Source organism: Oncorhynchus tshawytscha, linkage group LG22, assembly GCF_018296145.1.
Source record: "Oncorhynchus tshawytscha isolate Ot180627B linkage group LG22, Otsh_v2.0, whole genome shotgun sequence".
Lineage (NCBI taxonomy): Eukaryota > Metazoa > Chordata > Actinopteri > Salmoniformes > Salmonidae > Oncorhynchus > Oncorhynchus tshawytscha.
The window spans coordinates 26,738,073-26,751,719 of record NC_056450.1 but is presented as its reverse complement, the minus strand read 5'-3'; the positions used below and the strand labels follow the sequence as shown (position 1 = coordinate 26,751,719).

Sequence of the window (13,647 nt, the reverse complement as noted above, 5' to 3'; positions counted from 1 at the left end):
TTGTTGTAACCTCCACTTCAGGTGTCCCTGGTGTTGAATTTCCATCACAGTAGGCCTCACTCTAGCCTTGTTGTCAATAACTTCACACTTAAAGGTAAGGCCTCACTTTAACATTTATGGCTATGGCTATGATAAGCCTGTTCAGCCCATAGGATACTGTATATGCCATAACAGACATGTTTTCCCACCCAATGTGGGATAGATCCAAAATGTACCCACATCACTATTATGTAAATAGATCGATAAATGTTACAGACACCTCTATGCTGTCAAAACATAATATTCCTTTGACAGGTATGCACATTATGAATTATATTTTGGGTACCACATGAGCAAAAGTATGTGGACACCTGCTCATCAAACATCTCATTCCAAAATCATGGGCATTATTATGGAGTTGGTCCCCCCTTTGCTCTATAACAGCCCCCACTCTTCTGGGAAGGCTTTCCGCTAGATGTTGGAACATTGCTCCAGGAACTTTCTTCCATTCAGCCACAAGAGCATTAGTGAGGTTGGGCACTGATGCTGGGCGATTAGGCTTGGCTCGCAGTCGGCGTTCCAATTCATCCCAAAGGTGTTCGATGGGGTTGAGGTCAGGGCTCTGTGTTGGCCAGTCAAGTTCTTCCACACCGATCTCGACAAGCCATTTCTGTATGGACCTCGCTTTGTGCACAGAGGCATTGTAATGCTGAAACAGGAAAGGGTCTTCCCCAAACTGTAGCCACAAAGTTGGAAGCACAGAATTGTCTACAATGTCATTGTATGCTGTAGCGTTAAGATGTCCCTTTTACTGGAACTAAGGGGCCTAGCCCGAACCATGGAAAACAGTCCCAGACCATTATTTCTCCTCCACCAAACTTTACAGTTGGCATTATGCATTCGGGTAGGTTCGCAAAACCCAAGTTCGTACGTCAGACTGCCAAATGGTAAAACGAGATTCATCACTCCAGAGAACGTTTTTACTGCCCCAGAGTCCACTGGAGGCGAGCTCTACACCACTCCAGCCAACACTTGGCATTGTGCATGGTGACCTTAGGCTTGTATGTAGCTGCTCGGCCATGAAAACCCATTTCATGAAGCTCCTGACGAACAGTTCTTGTGCTGACGTTGCTTCCAGAGGCCGTTTTGTTTGTATAGTGTATGTATACATCAGATATGGTATGTTTTTCTTCCTGTAGGATGCTCTTTGGTTCAGGGCTAGCCATCCTCCTCCTCCTGGCCACATCCAGTGCACAGACCAGCCCACAGCCCTGTCAGTGTTCAGCCCTACACCCTGCAGGACTACCGATCAACTGCAGCTCCCTGAGCCTCAGAGAAGTCCCTCTCTCTCCAGACACCACTAGCTCCACCTCCAGAACAACCAGCTTTCCATAGTACCTCCAGGGCACTTCGACAGGCTGCAATGCCTGAGAAGGGTCACCCTGTCTGGGAACCCTTTCCACTGTAACTGTGAAATCCAGTACCTAAGTACCTGGCTGAAGGGGAACGGGGCTGTCGTGTCTGGTGGGGGGCCCACCTGTGCCAGCCCAAGTAGTATGGCACACACAGCAATCACTGTGCTCAGTGATGCCTACTGGATCAGAGACACGCATGGTTTGAGGCTGACTCTCTGAAGTCACTGGAGCCCAAACACAGGAGGACACTCCAGAGGCTCTCTGTTGTCTGAGGAATGTGAGAACTCTGCCTCTCTCACCGGGTGATGCGAGCATGGACGAGGGAGTGTGACCAAAGTTAGGGAAAGCTGAACTTTATGCAAATACTCTGTGACATCGCGCTATTTTTTTTTTTGTTGAATTTGACCCCTTTTTCTCCCCATTTCATGGTATCCAATTGTTTAGTAGCTACAACTCCCGTACGGCTCGGGAGAGACGAAGGTTGAAAGTCATGCGTCCTCCGATACACAACCCAACCAAGCTGCACTGCTTCTTAACACAGCGCCATCCAACCCGGAAGCCAGCCGCACCAATGTGTCGGAGGAAACACTGTGCACCTGGCAACCTTGGTTAGCGCGCACTGCGCCCGGCCCGCCACAGGAGTCGCTGGTGCGCGATGAGACAAGGATATCCCTACCGGCCAAACCCTCCCTAACCCGGACGACGCTAGGCAAATTGTGCGTCGCCCCACGGACCTCCCGGTTGCGGCCGGTTACGACAGAGCCTGGGCGCGAACCCAGAGTCTCTGGTGGCGCAGCTGGCGCTGCAGTACAGCACCCTTAACCACTGCGCCACCCGGGAGGCCGACATTGCGTCATTTTTGACCAATCGAAGCTCACTATAGCTTCCAGCCCCTACTGGACTGGCTGTTGATACCTAGCACAACCCATCTTGCTTGCTAGCACCCACATGAGGGTGAAGTTTTTTAAATTTATTTGACCTTTATTTAACTAGGCAAGTCAGTTAAGAACATTTTATTTACAATGACGGCCTACACCGGCCAAACCCGGACGACACTCGGCTAATTGTGCGCCGCCCTATGGAGTTGTGCTCCGCCCTATGGGACTTCCAATCACGGCCAGTTGTGCTACAGCCTGGATTCGAACCAGGGTGTCTGTAGTGACGCCTCAAGCACTGAGATGCAATGCCTATACAGCTGTGCAATTTGGGAGACATTTAGGTGTTGTACAATTTGCAAATATTGTTAACACTAGATAAGTGAGAATATTTATTTCTGAAACTGAAGATGTGTGCATGAGGACAGGAAGAAGAAAACCGGTAGGATATATGACAAGAAGATAAGCATCTTTTATTTTCTATGGAGTCGTTTGTTTTCATGTTAACAAACCCATGCTATATCATCAGCACTGAAGAACAGGTAGCCAGCTTTTTTGCTTTTTTTAAGGCTACGCTATTTTCATATCTTATAAAATATGTAACGCATTAACTGAAATGCATGGTTAATACACCTATGATAAAATAGCTTCTCTTATATTCCTATATTTTATATAAATATAAGTGGCTAGATACAGTCTTTGCATCTGTGGTCAAAGTTTAAACACATATGACAAATGGTACATTTACAACAACGGGCAGGTTTACTAGCTCGGCGAGATATGGTAACATTAAATGAGAATGAATCGTTTTGTTCTGTGCAAATACAGGTTACATGGTTTACATTGCTAGAAATAATGTAGACAGCACAGTTGAAGGACGGCATTGCACCCTAAATATCAAATAGGTATTCTTACAGTACAGGGCCCGGTTTCCCAAAAGCATCTAAAGGCAAAATTAATATTAGAACCATCTATGGTTCTGACGATAAAATTGCCTTAATATGCTTTTGGGAAACCGGGCCAAGTACAGTATAATGCATTAAATCTACCTTAATGAAATGCATGCATAGATGTAACAGACAAAATGTATGATAGACAGTAATATGGTCAGTTTGAGAAGGAATTGAATACATATGAATTCATAAAAATATTGATAAATTATTGTAGTCATTAAGATACATAAGACCACTTAAATCAAATTAACAATTTGAAAGATTGTCATAATCTTTGTACATAATCACAACTAAGAAAATACTTATTCATAATACTATTAAATAAGGCTTTGATTAAAATCAATTGCCATTACTTAAAAGTGGGTAATTGTGCAGAACTTAAATCGTTTTAAGCCCACTATAGAACAATACAACAGAATGAATAACAGTTAAATCTCACTACAGTACTTTACACCGTTATGAGTTTGAATATGACCTATTAAGTTCCTTCAATGCACTGCCAAGTTGTAAACACTGTCCAACATAACTCAGTAAGTGGTGTTTCCCAGTTAAGACTAATCTGGTCCATCGTATCATACAAAACAAATCTGCACAACACTGGATATTGATCAGGTCTGCTCTGTATCCATTTTTAGGAACCCCCTCCTTTTTAACCCAGAACCATAGAATTTGAATATAATCAATTCTAATTCTATGGCAGGCACAGGCAAACCTGTGACCTCTACTAAAAAACATTACTGAGGCACAAACTTCTCCTGCTCAAAGATTAGCTCCACGGCGTCAGCCACGTCCTGCACGATGTGCCCGGGCTCTACCAACGCCTGGTCAAAGCGGAAGTCGCGATGCCCGTGAAACACAGTCTCCTTGATGCACTTGTTGGCATAAGTGGGCACCTCCGTGTGGGGGTTGTACACCCCAGTGCACACCAGGATGGACTTGCAGGAGGTGGCGGAGGGGGGTGCCAGCTCGCTCTCCCAGGCGTTCTCTACGTGGTCATTGTCCTGGGGAAGGGCTGCATTAGAGCCAGTGCCAGTGGCCATCTTGGCGACAGCTTTGGAGTTCTTCCTCCTGTTCCTCTCCTTCAGGTAACAACTGTAGAGGTTGGCCCCATAGATGTCAGTCATCAGGTTATCCCTGAGGGAGTAGAGAGGCAAAGGAAAGGAAATCAAGGCGAGGAATCAGGTAGTACAGAAATTACATCCCACATCATGGACATCAGCACATCCAGGTGCAGAATCTTAATTTGACCAGTATTGTCGCATCAATATAATCCTGTAACAACAAGATTTGAACATTCACATTTTTCCACCAATGTAATGTTTAATCTGTGGTTAGGCTATAATTAGGCTATATGAAAAGTGCAATACTGTTCATATAACTGTAGTGCGGGTTTCATTGAATGTATCTAAATCTCAAAGCTCATCTGCATTTCCTGCGGTGCAGGAAAATTCTCAGCCACAACAGTGATCAAATTAAGAGCCCACACTTATAACAACTACTTTAGCTTCAAGATGAAATCTAGCTGTGCTTTGAATCCCCAAAAAACAAACAAGTAATTATAATGATATGTTATCATTATGCAATTACCCATTTTTTTACCTAGTAGTATATTTGTTCACGTAAAATAAATGGACACCATTTTTGCTGTCAACAGTGAGATGACAGGGGTCTTACCCAATAGCATAGAGGGAGGTGATGGGCTGTGTCCAGTTTCTCTCCACAGCCTGGCCTCTGATGAGGTACTCAGCAAAGTGGTAGGTCAGTTCACTGGGCTTCCCCATCAGAGCTTTGTACTTCACCTCTTTACCCGTTATCTTCTTGTAGATGTTCTCCAGGCACACCAGGAATGTCCCATGACCAAACCTGGAGTTGAGATCATATAAAGAAGCAAACATGTAATGAAAACATGATCAATTAAACTAATCAAACTCATTGAACCGTTTTCTTGAAGGCCAGACTTCAATGAGCTTAGTCCCGTTTTGCATCCAGGACATTAATAGATTCTATGGTGAAAAAAACAAATGTCTTTCTTCCTATTCATATCTGCCTGCCTTTTCACCACATTTCAATAACAGCTCTGATTCACTGTGGTTACCGTGGAGACTGGGCCTCAGCCATCCACATGAGATCCATGTTGCAGGCCAGCAGGGGGAGATGGGGAAGCTTTTGGGTCTGGTGGGCTCCGCTCAGGTTCCCATTGGTCAGAAGGATATCAATTATCAGCTGGAGGTTGGTCTCCCATCGGATGGGCTCCCCAAACAGAATAACAGCTGGACCGGGAAGAGAAAAGATATGTAATATGATGGATATGATATACAATTGCGATTACGGTGACAGTTCAACAACAAGATCAACCAGAAGAAGAGAATCCATTTACAAGCCCTCACCTTCTACTGTGGGAAGGTTGCCAATAGGACTGGACTGAAAAGAAAATAAGAAATGGAAGGTGCTTAGGAAAGCCTCTGAAATATAGCCTGTCTATGGTTCTTGATGTATACATCGGCTCGAGTCTCACCGGCAGTTTGGGCCGTCTGTTGTGGTCCACCATGTCCAGCAGAGGAAAGGATTCTCTCAACATGTCGATACTGACCACATTCTGGAAGCCCAAGCTTATAATTTGAAGGATTACACCACCAATGTATAGCATGGTCATTATAATCTGTCATGCACTGATCTGTTTTACCTGTCATTGTGCTTATCTCCACCCCCTCCAGGTGTCTCCCATCTTCCCCACTTATCCCCTGGGTATTTATACCTATGTTTTCTGTCTGTCTGTGCCAGTTTGTCTTGTTTGTTCAAGTCAACCAGAGTTTTCTCAGCTCCTGTTTTTCCCCAGTCTCTCTTTTTCTCATCCTCCTGGTTTTGACCCTTGCCTGTCCTGACTCTGAGCCCACCTGCCTGACCACTCTGCCTATCCCTGACTCTGAGCCCACCTGCCTGACCTTGACCTTTTGTTTGTCTGCCCCTGTTGTTGCAATAAACATTGTAACTTCAACACAGTCTGCACTTGGGTCTGATATACCTGATATAATCAGCTTGTTAATTCATTTCTAGGTCATTTTTATTTTTTATTTACTTAGGCAAGTCAGATAAGAACAAATTCTTATTTACAATGACGGTCTAGGAACAGTGTTAACAGGTTAACCTGTTGTTCAGGCCTTGTTCAGGGGCAGAATGACAGATTTTTACCTTGTCAGCTCGGGGATTGGATCTAGCAACTTTTCGGTTACTCGTCCAAAGCTCTAACCACTAGGCTACCTGCCGCCCCGATATTCTCTTATCAAGCTAAGTCAAGTAGATGTCTGACAATACATATTGTATTTCAAAAGGATACTTTTTGGCAATATCCAGGACGGGCCCTTGTCCTGACACCAGAACACACTTGTCATGGTATTTCTTGAACATCCTCAGTGGACTGTGTGACATCATCACCTGGTCCATGGTGATCTGGTAACAAAAACACCAGTCAGATAGGCTGAGCCAGACCTACATCAAGCAATATCTTCAAGAGGACCTAATTGGTTTGATTTTCTGTGCAACGAGACACACATACAGTTGAATTTCATGTCAAAAGGCTGTGTATAATGCAGGTCATTGTCTACCTCTGCTGGTCCTAATATTTAGCCATCATATGGCTGAGAACTCATTTAAAGTCAAAAGACAATGCACCACATTAACATGTACAGCATGAGTGGCTAACTGCCCACACAGCGACTAGAATTAAAGTATGTCTTAATCATTACAGATTGTGTGGCAGAAGAGAGCAGTGAGACACTTACAGGCACTCCCAGGATGTGCGAGAGCTGGTCTGCTTTCATCTGCCGCATACAATTCCCTGCGTTGGTGACAAAAACAACTGGTACCACAAATTGTCCCTGGGAGTTGACCAGTTTTTGGAAGGCCTTTTTTGCAGCAGGGATGGGTATCTTTCCCCGGACAAGCACGCCATCGATGTCAAACAGCAGGCCAAAGCATGGCTGTGGCTGGGATAGGAAGAGAGAATGATTCATCTGCCACATTCTAGATCGCTACATTATGACAAAACTGTAATGTTGACATCATGCATCATTAGAAATTATCCACTCAACAATATAAGACCCATCCCCAAAGCATGGGTCTGAGTTGACACACAAGACAGGATGCAGGACCATGCATGTGGTTCTGTTTTAAATATGAATCTAGACTAGTAATGATTTAGTTTCTGTATGTTACAACACACAACTATTTCCAGGGTGTTGCTCAACAGTCTTAACCTCATATGACCATCCTGAAGTCCCGTAAGTTTACAATCTGTTTCGCTATTGGTGTGGATCAGGCTACAACAGTCTAGCCTCTACGTAGATGTGGAAGGAAATGTGAATTGTGGAGGCAGCTCACATAAAGAGAAAATAAACATAATATGTGATGTGAGGGTAGAAATTCATAGGCCCTGTGATTATTGGGACTTTCCTCTTATCAAAGCCACTTTACTGACAGGCCCAATATGCCATATGGATACATATGCACCTTTGAGGCCTATTATTTAGTGAGAGAAAAAAAAACTGATGTATTCAATTCATTGTAGCCAACATTACAGAAGGAGCTAATGATATGGGATTGTGATGGAACTGCAATCTCTTTTCCTATTCAAATGGCCCCTACCCACATTTAAACAAAATGCTAAGAACAGTGCAACTGTGTGATTAAAGGCAGAAGAGCCCCCCTGTGAATGACACAGCAAAATGCAACATCAGAGACTAAAGTATCCACATTATAGGCAAAAAAAATATCAGCCTAGGCTACTATAGGCCTATCGATTCAAGATCGCGATTTGGCATAAACAAATGAGACGATGTTTTGACATATTATAGAACATCTGATTGTTTTTTACTGGCCATGTTACAATTCAAATGTGCATTTGTCTATATTTTGTCAATCGTAGGTTTAATTCTCCAGAAAAAATACGATAGGTTGTGGGTGTCTTTATTAATTTGTCTGTTTCAAGAAAATACCCACTCATCTTGAGCGATAACATTCGGAGACATAAAAATGTGCCCGTTTGGATTTTGAACATTGATTGGGAAAAAAATTACATTTGGGGACCCAAAGCGCCCATCCCCAAAAATACCAGTGCTATTCTACATTCTTTGGTATTCCTATTACAAGGAAACATTGGCTACAATGTATCAGCTGACAGTGCAGAATTCATTTGGAAGCAACAGCTTTGCAGTTCGAATCGTACCTTGCTAACAGACACGATTCCGCTAAACCCGCACTCAGAACCGGCAAATCCAGCTCTTCGCCTGACTTGTCGGTTACACAGGGCGTTCAGAGCTCGGCTAAACGGCAGGAGTCCCCTCATCTCCGCCTACTTTCACCGGCGACCGAAAAATAATGAAGCATCAAATAAAAAAGCCGGCTTGGACTGAGCTTGTTTTCTTCTGATTTTTTTTCTATGCACAGCGAAATGACGACATGAGGACTTCCTTTTAGTGCTTTCAATACAACTGGGAACACGGAAAAAAACGAGGTCAAATCGTGACGTCAGTAGTGTTCAGGTCGGAGCTCTGGAAAGATGCTGCGTTTCCGACCTTCCAAATTCCGAGTTGGATTATCGTTCGAAACGATTATTTCGAGTCGGTGCTTGTTTTTTCTCCGCGACGTCACGGTTGTCTTGACCGCACGGAAGTCGGAGATTTCCGAGTGTTTTTGAACGTGGCATTCTATTACGCACTGTTGAAAATCGTAAACAGCGGCAGGACTAGACTGCGGCCCCAGCTGCCATTTTGAACATCAGGTGGAGCAATAGAAATGCAGGGGAAAACAGCAGCAAGGATACTGGCCATTTTAGAAATATAGATTGGTGCAGTGCAGTAGACAAAATTCCTCAAAGTAATACAAGTATTAATTGACTTGATCCATGTTTTTAATTGATTTATTTCCATTTTCTGAGACCAAATAAGGGCCAAACTGGCTGCAAAATCAACAACCGGAGAGCTGAAGCACAAGTGGGTCTTTATATATAGGTTGGCTAAATTTACACTGCAAGTGCCACCCAAGGGTAATTTGACATGGAAATCTGAGCTATGGGTTAGAGATGACAGGAGGATTCCCTATGGAGTTTGCCACAACCCGTTCTATATTCTCTCTGGGAAGAAAAGTCTGCCTAGTCCTGTACTATAACTGTTGACAATGTGGTGCCACCCACAATCAATGAGTTTGTCAATTTGTAAAGAAAATGTTTTACATGACACATTTCTAGGTCAGGGTTTAAGTTGTTCTACAACACAAACTGCTGACCAATACAGAATATATACACAACTACATTCAAGAAAGCAATACAAGACCTAGAAGAAATAAGCATTGAAATAAATGCAATCACAAGAATCTTCCTCCCCGTGCTCCTCCTGCTTTATTGATAGTTTAAAATTACATTTCTATGTTCTACGACTTCAGATGCGTTTTCCTTCCGACTTAAAAACTGAGTACAAGCAAATTTGACTTTTTTTTTTACAGTAGTCTAAGTGATATTGTACAAAAATAACATTTGATTTCTGTGAAAACATTCTCCATTCCGAAATAACTGCTAATTCTGATGATCTGACAACTGTTTTTGTTGCTAATTGTTCCAAGGTAAAAGTTTCCAAAATAATTTTTTGGGGAAACACCTACCATGGTCTATTTACTGATACTCCTTTAAATTGTAAACAGATTTCTTTTTATAAAAGAACAGAAGATTCTTTAAATTCTTCCAAAATGTAATGGCATTTATCGATATAACATGCAGTTTGTTATCGCCCGGCACTTAGCTGCTTGTTGGGCCCAGATGCAAACAGCTCATATGTTGTGAACTGTTTCCCATGTCATACTCTCTTGGCCAACTCATGTTATCCCACTAAAACAAACCAAAAATAACCATACATGGAAGTTCAGGTTTCTTTTTACTCCCTTCTTACTGAGACTCGCTTTCCACAAGTCCAGAGGTCCTCTCTATCCCATATATTTAGTCCCATTCATTCATCTCTGTTCACCAGTGGCTTGGAAAGGGGGATTCTTTAACAAAGCATTATACATAACACCGCTACCAAACTAAACAAACATTTTTTGTATTGAATGCAGAAAGATTTTTTTTCCCACCCCTTTCTTCATATTACATGTTGAGAGGCTCACTGGCCCGGGACTAGCCTCTGTCAGCCAACCTTTGGCCAGTGAAGAGGATTCAGAGAAAAATAATACAACCAACCATCAATCAGAAAAAAATAGGAGGGGCAACAAAGGGCACTGATTATGCGGTGGCTTCGATGGTGCACTCTTTCGCCAGGTGGCCGGTGTTGCCGCATTTGTAGCAGTTCACCTCACTGGCTTTGCTGCACTGCACAGCAACATGGCCAATCTCGCCACACCTGGAGAGGAGAGAAAACATTAGGATTTCAGTTGACCAAGCATAAGAGTTATCATTTACATGGCTTTGGCGGAGACGGGAACTAATCTGCAAACAAAAAGCGGAAGGACCATAGACACAGCACAAACATACATATATCTTGATACACCGCATAACTACTTGAAAGCCTTTAAGACTACAGTAAAGCCATTTATGTCCCCAAAAGAAGGGGGTACCAGAGGCTGCAAGTCACCCTCGAGAAGACTTGTCGAAACACGTTGTGCGTTTGTGCTTTCAGCAGTTGTTAGTCAAGTTTGCTCTGTACATGGAAACATGCAAGTATGAGTCGTTACCATGTGTATTTATTATTTTATTTTTTGGCAAAAAATATTTTTACTAAGTGGCCACTCACCTGTAACATTTGACTTTATCGCAGAGTTTCTGAATGTGACCAAAGCCACCGCAGGAATAGCACTTCTGCTCATTGGCATGGTCACAGTCACGGGCCACGTGACCAGCCTTGCCACAGCTGTAGCAGCACTGCTCCCTCTCCTTTTTGGGCTCCTTGCAGTCCCGGGAAATATGGCCACTCCTGTGGCAGTTGTAGCAGGCTGATGAGAAAGAAAGAAAAGTTATATTACAAGATTTGTTCTTTAAATTAAAGTGTAATATGGCATTTTGTCAGAACAAAAGCAATTAACGGCATTGCTATCAATAATGAATACATATCTTTCAAAATACCGTTATTCAAATAAGAATGTGTTTTATACAATGCTTATAACATGTAATAAACATTCTGAAATACCACATGTCCCCAGATCCTGAATAACAGTAAGACCTAGTACATAGTGACAGTCACAAGAAGGCTACAACTATTGCTCACTGTAAAGCTGAACAAGTCCATATTGGAACGACAAGTTTAACGTTAAGAAAATTGGGAGTTGGGTTGACATAAAACCATTGGCATGTACTTAGCTTTCAATAAAGGAAAGAAAAGTATTCTCACCATCCTCAGTCTGTTCACAGTCCCTGGCAATGTGACCTTGCTCTCCACAGCGATAGCAGAACAGATCTAGAAGAAGAAAGGTGACCGAGGTTTACTATATTCTCATCCGTGAAAAAAACTGGCAACTAACTGAGGAACATGTATCGTTCTGCTGCTGTCAGCTAAGTTGACATTGAACTATGCAATTGTGAACCAAACCAACAGAATCACGTAACAGATTGTGACCAAGACAACCATGCTTTGTCATTTTGATAGCCCAGTGGTAACAAAGTGATAGGACTACGTGAAAACCCCAAAAGCAACCAACAGTGAGGTTATTCCCCATAGAAGGCCTTTGTGCTCAGCAAACTTAAGGCAGCTGCTGATAATCATTAATAGATCTCAGCTTGACAAGCCAGTCTCACACACGGTGTAAAATGTGTGAGGTGTGCCCCAAAACCCAAGAAAAGTACCCTTTCCTCTTCCTCTGCCCCTGCCGCGGCCACGCCCCCCACTCCCAGCTTCAGGACAGTTCTTGATCCAATGCCCAGGACGGCCACATCGAAAGCACTCACTGCTGCTGCTCATCTCCATATCTGCAAAGAAAACAGAAAATACTTAACTAAAACCACACTTTTGGCAAGTCAATTCCAAAACTGCTAGAATTCTAAGGGTATGGTAAATGATGCATTCAACAGTGGCGTCAAAGGTAGGATTGGCGAATAAAAGTTGGGCCAATCCATGGCTTGTTCTGACCCAATCAAGTGACTGACCAACTCAATCAACTATGTGCTGTTAGCTTGATTATCAGCCCTGCCTACAGACGTTTCAACTTCTAGTTTTGTTTTTTACTTTGTCAAGTTGTTAACGTGAATTAAACAAACAAAAAATGTCACTGGATGTAGGTTAAACGTTGGGTGGTAAAAATAAAATTGTGCACGCCTGTGCATGACTATACAGAAACGTAGTTTAACGTTGATTTATTGTCATCACAATTGAGGCTGAAATGACTTGGAAACCATGTTGATTCAATCAGTTTATGCCCAGTAGATGGGATCAAGCTAGCTCGTGGCTACTATTTTAAAATGTAAAAAATAATGATCCGTATGCCACCTGAAATAAGCTACATTTCGTGGTGGTTTGGCCATGTCTACCCCTGCTTGAGCAAGCTGACATGCGGGCATTAACTATGAAAGGGCCTAACACGTTACCCTACAACGCTAGCGTAGATAGCTAGCCAACTAGCTAGCAACGTCGGTAGCTAATGAAACACATGTCACGTCTGGCCAATTGATTAACGTTAGCAATGCTAGCTACCTAGCAAACACAAACCTGATTAACTGCAAAATATGGCTTATACTCCCTGACAATTTGATCTACCGAGGTACTTTCTATACAGATCCATTAAAAATGTAGTTATCCTCCGTAAAAACATGACCAGTGCATGAGGCTTTCTGGCCTTGTCACGTTGAGATTGCATGTTGCTACAGCTAGAAACTGCTGCAAACACCACCTCTTGAATGTGGCATTGCTAGGCCGCGCAGCAGCCATTCAACGTTCTAAAAATTGCAGTTATCAAGCACATTCACAAATACTTCGTTTCAATAGTATATTGCTAGACACATTAATCGGTCATATTTTAACGAGGAAAAATAATAATTTAATAGCGCTAATTTCCCGCGCATAACGAAAAAGTCGAAGTAGTAGTTAGGCCACGGACCCAATAACGTTAGAAAAAGCTAATGCTACCCGTTAGCTAACATCAGCGAGCCATTATCGCCATGAAAACACATGATTTCGGATATTTATTTTATGGCGCCTCTAAGTTTGATACTTTAACTAAGATCTGACATATTACAAATACTTCGATATTTTCTAATAAAATGATTTTTTTACTCACCTTACCTAGCTACGAGATTCTCTGCTGTTTACGCCTCCTCTCTCCGTTGCGCCACATGCGGTGTGAACACGAGTTTCTAGTGATCATTCACACTATCCAGTCAAAGCTAACGCAGCACTTGGGCATGGTCTTTTTCCAGGACCAATAGCAAACGAGCGCACTTGGACACCTCCTCCATGG

The 13,647-nt window shown here is 42.8% G+C and overlaps 2 protein-coding genes across 3 annotated transcripts; both read right to left on the bottom strand.

The window, feature by feature from the left end:
- Window positions 1–2,721: 2,721 nt before the first annotated feature.
- On the bottom strand, window positions 2,722–9,438 carry LOC112222215 (haloacid dehalogenase-like hydrolase domain-containing 5). The gene is made up of 8 exons (XM_024384919.2): window positions 8,444–9,438; window positions 7,002–7,205; window positions 6,557–6,669; window positions 5,738–5,831; window positions 5,610–5,643; window positions 5,318–5,492; window positions 4,897–5,085; window positions 2,722–4,356 (listed from the first exon to the last, which is right to left on the bottom strand). Exons 1-8 carry the CDS (start codon window positions 8,561–8,563, stop codon window positions 3,957–3,959), a joined length of 1,329 nt encoding a protein of 442 aa, XP_024240687.1. The 5' UTR covers window positions 8,564–9,438; the 3' UTR covers window positions 2,722–3,956.
- Window positions 9,439–9,590: 152 nt separating this feature from the next.
- LOC112222216 (cellular nucleic acid-binding protein) lies at window positions 9,591–13,591 on the bottom strand. Of its 2 annotated transcripts, none has more exons than XM_024384920.2 (5): window positions 13,468–13,591; window positions 12,041–12,163; window positions 11,589–11,654; window positions 10,995–11,193; window positions 9,591–10,604 (listed from the first exon to the last, which is right to left on the bottom strand). In XM_024384920.2, exons 2-5 carry the CDS (start codon window positions 12,159–12,161, stop codon window positions 10,487–10,489), a joined length of 504 nt encoding a protein of 167 aa, XP_024240688.1. In that variant the 5' UTR covers window positions 12,162–12,163; window positions 13,468–13,591; the 3' UTR covers window positions 9,591–10,486. The 2 variants fall into 2 exon arrangements, with proteins under 2 accessions (XP_024240688.1, XP_024240689.1); XM_024384921.2 differs by having other exon boundaries at window positions 13,473–13,572.
- Between the last annotated feature and the right edge of the window lie 56 nt (window positions 13,592–13,647).